This window comes from Volvox carteri (assembly GCF_000143455.1).
Source record: "Volvox carteri f. nagariensis unplaced genomic scaffold VOLCAscaffold_38, whole genome shotgun sequence".
Classification (NCBI taxonomy): Eukaryota; Viridiplantae; Chlorophyta; class Chlorophyceae; order Chlamydomonadales; family Volvocaceae; genus Volvox; species Volvox carteri.
The window spans coordinates 599,341-609,096 of NW_003307581.1; the positions used below are offsets into that span (position 1 = coordinate 599,341).

The 9,756-nt window shown below is 56.0% G+C and overlaps 2 protein-coding genes across 2 annotated transcripts in view; one reads left to right on the forward strand and one right to left on the reverse strand.

Annotated features, from left to right (window-relative positions):
• Window positions 1-772: 772 nt before the first annotated feature.
• VOLCADRAFT_109899 (uncharacterized protein) lies at window positions 773-7,123 on the reverse strand. The gene is made up of 11 exons (XM_002953792.1): window positions 6,987-7,123; window positions 6,790-6,894; window positions 6,404-6,555; window positions 5,831-5,929; window positions 5,183-5,290; window positions 4,713-4,834; window positions 4,388-4,532; window positions 3,449-3,607; window positions 2,874-3,059; window positions 2,254-2,363; window positions 773-1,862 (listed from the first exon to the last, which is right to left on the reverse strand). The coding sequence occupies exons 1-11, from the start codon at window positions 7,045-7,047 to the stop codon at window positions 1,829-1,831; spliced, it is 1,281 nt and encodes a 426-aa protein (XP_002953838.1). The 5' UTR covers window positions 7,048-7,123; the 3' UTR covers window positions 773-1,828.
• A 599-nt stretch (window positions 7,124-7,722) lies between these two features.
• Window positions 7,723-9,756, forward strand: part of VOLCADRAFT_94586 (uncharacterized protein) — a gene marked incomplete at both ends in the record, with an annotated part of 16,959 nt that continues 14,925 nt past the window's right edge. Inside the window, 4 exons of the mRNA XM_002953724.1 lie at window positions 7,723-7,729; window positions 7,922-8,109; window positions 8,995-9,068; window positions 9,231-9,298. Of these exons, the coding sequence (XP_002953770.1) occupies window positions 7,723-7,729; window positions 7,922-8,109; window positions 8,995-9,068; window positions 9,231-9,298 (337 nt within the window). The remainder of the gene's footprint in view (window positions 7,730-7,921; window positions 8,110-8,994; window positions 9,069-9,230; window positions 9,299-9,756) is intronic.

The window sequence follows — 9,756 nt, forward strand, 5'->3', positions numbered from 1 at the left end:
AAAAGGAAAGCCTTAAGGCAGGAACCACGGTACATGACCGTTAACGTCCGTACATCGTACAAGCCGTACAAATGCAATGATATGCGTGAAAGGCAAATAAGGATTGAAGAGGAGTCGAGCAGTGGCGAGCAGGGCGCCGCACATCTGGTGGGCGCTGGGGAGCGGGACAGACTCAGATGAATCCATCTTTAGCTTGCCTTTATCCGCGCGGGTCTCTACCTACTTAACTACCTACCTACCTACCTACCTACCTAGCTAGCTAGCTAGCTAGCTAGCTACCTACCTACCTACCTAGCTTGCTACCTACCTACCTACCTACCTACCTACAAATAAATGCCAGGGCTGTGCACGTTCCTTTACATGGTTGAGGGCTCGACACGCCAGGGCAGGACGCGTACGGAATGTGTACGGCATCTAAACGCCCCACGGTCCAATTGGCCCCAACGGCCCTGGGGGACGAACTGTGTTTCCCAGCCAAAGACGTTATCCAGTGAATGGGCAATTGCGCTCGTTAGGGATTCCAGTGGGTTCGATTTGCATGGTGATCAGGGCGTCATGGTTCGACACGCTTTGGGTTGATGGGTGGAGTAGGGTCTTTCCCATTTGTGATGCCCGCATGGGACAGTCTCTTCATGTTTGTCGTACACAACTTAAAGCATTTATACAGACGAGAGAGGAGCGCACGTGAGTAGTACTTTGGGACGATTTGCATTCGTGACATTAATTGTGCAAGGTGCTTTCAAACATCCTTCGGCGGCAGGGAATACAGGATGGAAGAACATTTTTACTAAGATTTTCAAATTTCTTGTGGGTGGTCACCATCCTTCGTCCATTCCATCCAATCAAGCCTTATTTCATGGCATATTTATAGTCGTATATCGTACAACAAAATAAAACGGCAGTCTACAGCAGGAAAGAATCGCGCACACGTACTCGTTGTAGACACAGAGCTCTCACGCACATCGGTCGCAAAGTCAGGGATCGTCTTGCGCTGCAAGAGGGAGAGTTGGCCACAAACAGGTACCGGCACTACCCGTACACACAGCCAGCCAAGGCCGGTGTCCCAAGGGTACATAGGAAAGCGACAAGAATATGGGCGTACGGATCCGTACATACTGCTATTATCCCGTAATGCTATTTACTATAAGCTGATAGTTTGCTACAACGTAGGTAGGCTGGAAGAGCGCAGCGCTTGACATCCCGGCGCCGACCAACAAATCCACTGCGCCAGCAAACAGTGTTCCCCACAGCAACCGACAAGTCCCGTCCCTCTCGGTGTATCTCTCTGCCTCTCCATCTGTCTGTTTGTCTGTCCGTATGTCGGTAACATGACCCGACATACATGCAGCGGTCACGGCAGTGATCAACCGGCAAAAAACCAATCCCCAGGGAACCTAGGGACCTACTCACGAAAGTCTTGTGTACACACTGCACACGTTCGTCGTCAGTATGTATGTCCGTCAAGTCCGCCCAACTCGACGTATGTACCAACAAGCCGAATGAGCACAAGACTCCGTCATACACGCCCTGCCGCGCCCAGCCCGACCTGCGGCCTCTGAGCCGCTAGTCCCGACCCCCCCCAAAAGGTGGGACTAGTATGGAAACCCGGCCGGCGCTCACCCCCCTTGTCCCCCTGGGAGCACCGCGTGTTGGCGCGGGTGCCTTCATACCCACATAGCCCCGAGTTCAGTTGGCAGGTTGCTTGTTGGGCTATCCCCCTGGGCCGACGCGAATCACCGCTGACACCGTTGGTGCTTTCAAACGCCTCTTGGCTTGGGTCGGCGTAGAAGACGGGGAGGTCGGGGACGGGTTCTCCCGGGAGCCTATCTTAAGGCCGGGGGGCCACGTGTTGCTGAGTGATGCTGCGGAAGGGCGGGCAGCGGGCGAGAGGGCGGCGTGGGTGGGGCGTGACGCGGAGATAGGAATGCGATGGGGGCGAGCGATCAGGGAAAGCTGCGTATGTGTATGTATGTTAGTTAGGACGTGTGTGTTTTACATTGGGGGGGAGAGGGGAGGGGAGGGGAGGGGAATTCTAAGGCGGCCTAAGCCACCATATCAAGGGGCGGCCTGCCCTAACCCCTAACCTTCCCGTAGCGCCTCAAGGCAGCCCGGGACGCAAAATAAATGAAAGACTCCACACGGCATGTTGTGCGAAGTTCGCAATCGACGCCGACGCGCACAAGGCTTCGGGCCTTCCGAGGTTTGGTGTCGTCTCGCTGTGGGGCGATATTCTCGTTCGCATGCTGCACTCACCAGTGCACGTTGCCGGCGTTGAGCAGCACATCGCGGCTGTAGACACCCACCACCGTGCGACCGGGGTACGCCTTGGACAGGACCTCCAGCGCGAGCTCGTCCGACTTGCTCTGTGTTGCGCGTTGCGTGTTGTGTGTTGTGTGTTGGGTTGTGTACGCGCACGCGCGCGCGCGTGTGTGTATGTGTCAATTATCATGTTGCCACGGAGGAAGGGGCGTCGGGCACGGAGCACGGCCAGAGCGGAGGCATCGGAAGGGGAAAGGGAAAGAGCAGAGAGGTCGGCTGGGCTGGGCTGGGCTGGCGAAAGAAGGCGCGGCCTCAACCGCGCCGCGCAGCTACGCAGACACGTCCATTCAGTAAAGCAAAAGTCAGCATCCTACAATTCAGGGACTCTCGTGCGGCCGCCATCACGACACGCCGCAAGGCCCCCATAGGTCGCACGTGTTTGTATATACATACACACGCACATACATGCATCCCAAGCCGCGTGTCTCATTAGTCTTTTGAATATCTCCATTTCCGTTGTCCCGGGGGGGTGTTCCGGAGATTTCAGCCTTTCCCTCCCGCTCCCGGTCCCGCCCTCGGGGCCCCGTCCACAAGCGCGCTCGAGACCCACACACCTGCGCGCCACCGAACTGCGGACACACAATGCCCCCGTTGGCGATGTAGTGGTTGATGTAGGATGCAGCCAGACGCTCTCCAGGAACGCGGGGCACGTAGCCCAGCTTGATGTGGTCGGGGTGCACTCCGTCGGCTTCCTTAAATGTCCGGAACATGGCCGGCGTGGGGGCGGGCAGCTTGATCACCTAGGGGAGGTTGGAAAAGGGAAGAGGGGGGAGGGACCAACAATGCGGAGGGACAGTGATGGGGAGGGGGGAAAAAAGGGTGGGAGGGGGTACAGTGGGGAAAGGTCACAGCGGAAGTGATGCATTCAAGGTAATCGCTGCAATGGTGCTCTGCTCGTGAAGCAGCAAACAGAACATCGCAGTAAAACATTACTGCACGACAACACCTTGGGTCAGCAATCTAATTCCTGGGTTGCAGGCCTCCATATATATATATATATATATAGCCGTACGGCAGATCGCCATTGTTGCCGAATACATCCCCGCGTGTGCGTGTCTCCGCTAGAGGCACACAGACGTGTAGCCGCAGCTGCACCTGAGGTGGGAGATCAGGGGCTCCTGGAGCTTACATTGAGTTTGCGGCCCAGAGCATCCGGGGTGTTCTCCAGGATCTCCAGGTTACGCGCCGACACCTCGTGCTGCGGGTCGTTTGGGTCATCGCACCAGGACAGCAGGATGGTCCCCGGCTCCGTGAAGGTGGCCATGTTGTCGACGTGACCGTTGACCACCTGGGGCCGACAGGAGGGTGGGTTTCGGAGAGGGGAAGGGAGAGGGGGAGGGGAAGGGAAGGGGGGAGGGGAAGGGAAGGGGGGAGGGGAAGGGAAGGGGGGAGGGGAAGGGAAGGGGGGAGGGGAAGGGAAGGGGGGAGGGGAAGGGAAGGGGGGAGGGGAAGGGAAGGGGGGAGGGGAAGGGAGAGGGGGAGGGGAAGGGAAGGGGGGAGGGGAAGGGAGAGGGGGAGGGGAAGGAGAGGGGGTAAACGACGGCGCAAAGGTCAGGTCAGATCAGATGAGATGCCGGTCGACGAAACGCTTCCAACATTTCCGAAGTCCGAACACGCAATATGGAGAATGTTCCTTCTTGCCTCCTAGCTAAAAGCTTCAATGACTAGCTCCCCACCGGATTGGTCACCTTCCAGCGCTATGCACACACATACATACACGTAAACCCAACAGCTCGTAACCCCTTGACACCTAATAATTTGCCTTGCACATACCAATACACGTACATACAATGGCAGGCGGCTGGCAGAGGTTAAGGCCTGACTTGCGACCTAACCAGGAACAAAGTTGATGCGCCATTGATCCGCTAGATTTGGTTGGATGCTGGTGGTGAGTTGCCGAACCCAACGAATACACTCTGAAGTCGGATGGGGTGACGGATTAGGGTGCCCCTCTAGCAGGGGAGAGCAGGGACTGCCCCGGGAAAGGGGGCCGCTGGCGAAGTTAACCACCCTGTAACTACATACATACAACACACGATTCAAACCCTAAACCGGACCCGAGGATCACCTGGTCATCTCCCATCATGCCCTTCCACAGCCAGATGATCTTTTCCAGGCCCAAGAACTCCTTCAGCATGTTCTCGATGCCTTCCTTGCCCAGGTGCGGGTTCCGCGAGGGGTGCAGGAGACACTCCTCAGTCACGACCAGCGTCCTGCATGTGTGTTGGCTCGGCATACAACGGAGTGTGGCGGGGCACCACCACGGCACAGCATGACGCAGCACAGCACACCAGCAGTGTCGCGAAGGAAAGGCGGCACGCGACAGGAAACCGCAACCGCAGTCGCAGTGGTGTTCACGCACTCCACCCCTCTCCCTCCCTCCCCACTCTCACCCCTGGCCATCTGAGTGGATGGATCCCCCCTCCAGGTGCAGAGGGCACTCGAAGGCCCGGAGACCCGCCCAGTCCAGAACAGCACGACCAGCTGCATGGTCCTTCTTCCAGTCCGGCATCATCTGTGCCAGACCATCCAACCGACCAACCAACCAACAACCAGAGGGCAGGACTTGGTTTCGGAGGCCAGGAGCCAGGGTTGAGGACCGGGCTCAGGTTCGCGCTCGTCCAAAAAAAGGCGTGCGTGCGTGCGCAGCATTAAGGGGAGAGCAAACGGGGATGGGGAAGGGAAATGATGCGATGATGCGACACAGCGGCCCTCTCAGCGACGCCGCCAAGATACCGCCAAGACAGGCAACAGGCAACGGGCAACGAAGTACCGACCACGGATATTGACACTCCTTGCACTCCAATGCGCCGTGACCCTCACTACCTCTCCCCCTCCCACCCTATCCGTCAGCATGCCTTACCGCAGGCAGCCCCATCTTCTTTTTGCCGGGCGCTCCGTAGCAGTCGTAGTCCCAGTGCACTCCCGCCACCTCTCGCTTGCTGGTGGCGGGATCATCTTTAACAATACACTGGAGCAAGAGGCGGGTGGGTGGGGGGTGGGGGGTTGAGGTGGGGGGTTGCGGTGGGGTGGGGTGGGGTGGGGATTGGGGACAGAGTACATCAGGGTGAAGCCCAGCTGTGGGTGGGAGGAAACGAGCTACAGAAATGCACCAAACAGAAACAAAACACACACATGCGCCGAAGGAAAACCACATCGCGCGTGTGGTTCCTGGAAGGAGAAGGGGAGCTTCACGATAGTCGAGGGGTACCTAACCACACGGACTCAAAAACAAGCAAGCACGTGGGCCCCCCTTGCTTCTCCGCCTCCCAATGCCCCGGGCGACTTCCGTAAGCAGCAGCTCATGCCCCTTGAGCACCCTGAGCAGCTCATCCCTGCCTAGGACTAAGGAAGCTGTGAGGGATCCCGCGACCAAGCAACCCGGCCGCCAGCGGCAGATATCCTGGCGGGCGGGGCTTACCTACTTCCCGCCCCCACTGGCCCCCCTCGCCTTCATCCTCCTCCTCCTCCTCCTCCTCCTCCTCTTCTTCTTCCCCCCGAACGAACTCACGGTGGGTCCCCAATCGCGCAGCCACCCATCCTCCAGAGGCATCTCCACCACTGTCACACCCGATACCCCCCGGAAATAGTTGCGGGCGGACTCGATGCTCTGCAGCACAGCACAGCACAGCGCGTGGCAACGGACAAATGAGACAGCGAAGGCGCAGCGCTGAGGCAAGCGAGGCGATGGCGAGTTCCGGGGGAGCGCGCAAGCCGCAAAGCGCGACATACATACAAACGGCAGCTACGGAACGTCCTCGGGGTTGTTATTTAAATCAAAGGGGGCTCAGGATTTAGGGTCTAATGTTAAGGAAGGGCTGAGGAAGGCGCTGCGTCCTTGATGGCATGGCCGCAAAGTAAAGGCATGATGAGCGCACAGCAGATTGCCGAGCGAAGGGGTGCGGTGTGGGGGGAGAAGACGAACCACGAGCGGTGTGGGGGGAGAGGGGAAGGGAGGAAGACGCAAGCCCAGGCCGGGGTAGTTCTGACAGGCCTGGCCGGCGGAAAGCCCAGTAGAAATGGAATGTGAGCTCCACAAAGTTCTGAGGGCTTGATGGTAAATGCGCGTGCTGAGTGCTCTTACCGATGGATCTGTGAACATCCATACTGGCTCGAACTGCGAGATGGCCTTGGCGATGGCTGCGTACTGCTGCTGTGCGGGCTTGGCGCCATCGCGCCATAGGTAAGGGCTGTAGGGCCAACCCATCCAACAGCCCACGTGCGGCTCAAACTCGCCTGCGAGATGGCCGTGCGGAGTTAGGACTGATCGCAATTACACAATTAGGAGTACACAAGAGTAATAAAGAAATGAGAATAGGGCTTGCGGCTTGGTGTGGAGCAGACGTTGGCCTGCTCGCATTGACAGGTGTTTAGTAAACCGTCAGGACCACTTGCAAATAGCATCGGGATTTGCACCACGAAGCCCGTTGCGAACATGATTTCCGAGTGAATAGTGAAGACATGACGGACCTGGCATTGTGTAGCCAAGCTGTTTTGGTGTGGCATCGCCAGCAGAAGAACTGAAACTGCATGATGGGAAGTTTGCTCCCCGCGCGCCAGCGACTGCGCCGAGACCTGTATGCGGGCACACATGACGAGCAATCATGATGCTTTTCCATATGAAGGGAGCCCCTCAACTATCGGCATCAAGCACTCGACCAACTTACCTGCCAGGGCCCTGCCGGCCAGTTGCCCCCCAATCCCGATAATCTTTGTAGGTGAAAGCATGGCTGATGATTGGAAGTTGCTGGATTATTTAGGTTTTTGCCCCGGGCCGTCACACTTTAGCTGACTGCAAATTAGACTGGAATCTTTTATACGCTTATATACCAAATTAAAATAGATAAAGTAAGAAAGGTACAGCTGCAGGAATCGTAGGGACCCTGGGAGTTTCGGTCACGTAAAAAGCGCGATGATCTAAAGGTGGCCCTTTCGTACCAACTTCCTAAGTCATCCACGATGGTCCTGCAGCCCCCAACGTTCTCACCATGGTCATGCAATTTTGACACATTCCAGCAATCTAATGGCAATCGCTGTCTTACAACCAGGCAATCTCTGCTCGACATCTATCTAGAAAACTGCGTGAGGGGACCCACGTTAACACCCTTGTGATACGCGGTTGCTTGCCAACTTCCTGTAAGCCCTGGCAATTAGAAGATGCATGTATTCATTTGTACAGCTGTAAATTTTTGTTATCTGTGAATCACGCAACGACTTCGTCTGCTTCGTCACAGCGTTCGACAACGAAGCCCTAGTCTTCCTCAAGCTCTATGCGTAGCTTGGATGCTCTCATGAGGAGCATTGTTATATCCTGAATATTATGATACGCTAGTTCACAGGGTTCGCTTTCAGAGGAGGACCCATATTTAGTCAGAAAAGGTCTGCCGTCAAGCATAACGCAGGATGGCCGGTAAGCATTACTCCGAACTATATTATGCATGTGTTATCCAATCCTATTCGGATTACACAAATCATTCTGCAGACGGCCAATGGCTGTCATCTTGCATTGTTCGTCCCCGTCCTCCTGCGTAAGCGGACTCGCTAATTGTGAGGGATTTTCTCGTGCGCCTCGCAACCTTACAATTTTTAAACCCGCACCCAGAGTATTGCACCGAAGACAACTTTGAAATATCGCCGGGCGTGTTCACGCACACGCTTACGAAAGCACAAGTCGAGCAGCAGTATGGTTGCTGCCAAAAGTACGTGTGCGGCATCGCCTGCCCTGCGGCTTTCGATACGAAGGGCATTGCGGTGCAATTTGGCATCCCGGTGGCTGTCGTTTCCCTATCGGTAAGCGGCGACTTCGCAGACGGCAGGACTGCCACCCAACTTGAACTGAGGTTCCCACCTGTGCCTTCTTTTCTGATGCCTACTTTGCGGACCTTGAAGACGAGAATTCGCCGCGTATGAAACTGCGAAATGTGCCAGGGCACGTACATAGGTCTAATAAACTCAGCCAAGGATACAATGTCGCATGGATGCGATGCGTTTCCGGTTTCCGGTGATAGGCGGGTCAGTGCACAATCGCCCGACATAACCCCCTTCCGTCTCTACGAATCCACCTAGCGTGCCCAACCACGGTACTCGCACGTCAGCAGTTTCCGTACCTCCGCTGGAAACTGCGGCCTCGTACGCCATACCTCGCCCAACTGAAGGAGGCGTTCCGAGGCAACCTCATCACTTCGACAGCGACTTCTCCTGCCTTTGTCGCCCCCAAACCCCTCCATTGCGCACATTTCGACATCCTGGGAGATACAATTCGACACCTGGGAGATATGATTGGCGTCGGAAATAACTAGATGTCTATGGTATCACAGCAGTAACAAGCGAGTAAACACATTCAAGGTTCTCGTGTTCCATGCACACCCCCATCCAATCCATTAAGTACGCCTAAGAGCGTGGCGGGAAAATTTGCAAATACTGTGGTATTTAGAGCACAATAGCCGCTTTTTGCTTCGCGCACTAGCACATTAAGCCGCAATGCCGCGATGGCGCTAGATCTTAACGTCGGGCGGCTATGCTCCGTCTTATGCTCGTGGTGCGTGTGCGCGAGTGCGTGAGTGCGTGTTTTTAAGTACATACGCTGCGAGTGCTTATCAATGTTTCCACACTAATATATGGAAGCCTGCGCAGAGCTGTATATGTGTGCGTCCTTATATGTTCGTGTGTTTTCAGTGGTTTCTGATGGCGCTCATCATTGCCCGCCTCACCATCAAGGGCGACGCGCGCAACTTCTTCGTGTGCAACAGGTGGGTGCAGCCTTGTTATCATTGTTAGCTGACAGGGTAGCTAATAAGGGTGGTGGTGTGCAAGGGCATTTCTTGAATCTGCGCCCACGCACCCGTACAACTCCAAACACCCAGCAGGCGGCCACATACACATCCCTGCCTCCCTTCTGTACTCCCACACAGGTCCCTCCCGATGTACGTTGTGGTGTGCGCTCTGCTAGCTCAAGGTCTTGACTCCAATGCAACCCTTGGTGCGTTTGTATGTATGTATGTATGTATGTATGTATGTATGTATGTATGTATGTATGTATGTATGTATGTATGTATGTATGTATGTATGTATGTATGTATGTATGTATGTATGTATGTATGTATGTATGACGTTGATTACACTGTGGGCTGAAAAGCCGGGGGCCCAGGGCCGAAGCACAGCGCGGGGGGCGGGTGCATACGGCTGGTTAGTCTCATGCACTCCGCCCCCGGGTCAGGCCGCACGGGAAACGACGGCCGGCACGCAACAGCGCTTGTTTGGCGCTCCAACTAGACGGGATCTATGCCCGTTGGTCTCCTAACATAAACGAAGTCGCAACTGGGGGGCTCTTCCTGCCGACCGAACGAACCGAGCATCTCAGAGAGCTCGCTACCAGGACTTGGGCGACCGGGAGCCCGACGAGTCTTCCCGGGCTGGGGAGTCACCAAGCTCAAAAAT

Excerpts from the sequence above, each read along its gene's own strand:
- VOLCADRAFT_109899 (XM_002953792.1), bottom strand. The coding sequence starts at position 7,047 with ATGCTTTCACCTACAAAGATTATCGGGATTGGGGGGCAACTGGCCGGC. Across the intron at positions 4,835-5,182 it reads AGAAGATGGGGCTGCCTGCG|ATGATGCCGGACTGGAAGAA; the intron begins GTAAGGCATGCT and ends GGTCTGGCACAG. Across the intron at positions 4,533-4,712 it reads ATCCACTCAGATGGCCAGGG|GACGCTGGTCGTGACTGAGG; the intron begins GTGAGAGTGGGG and ends ACACACATGCAG.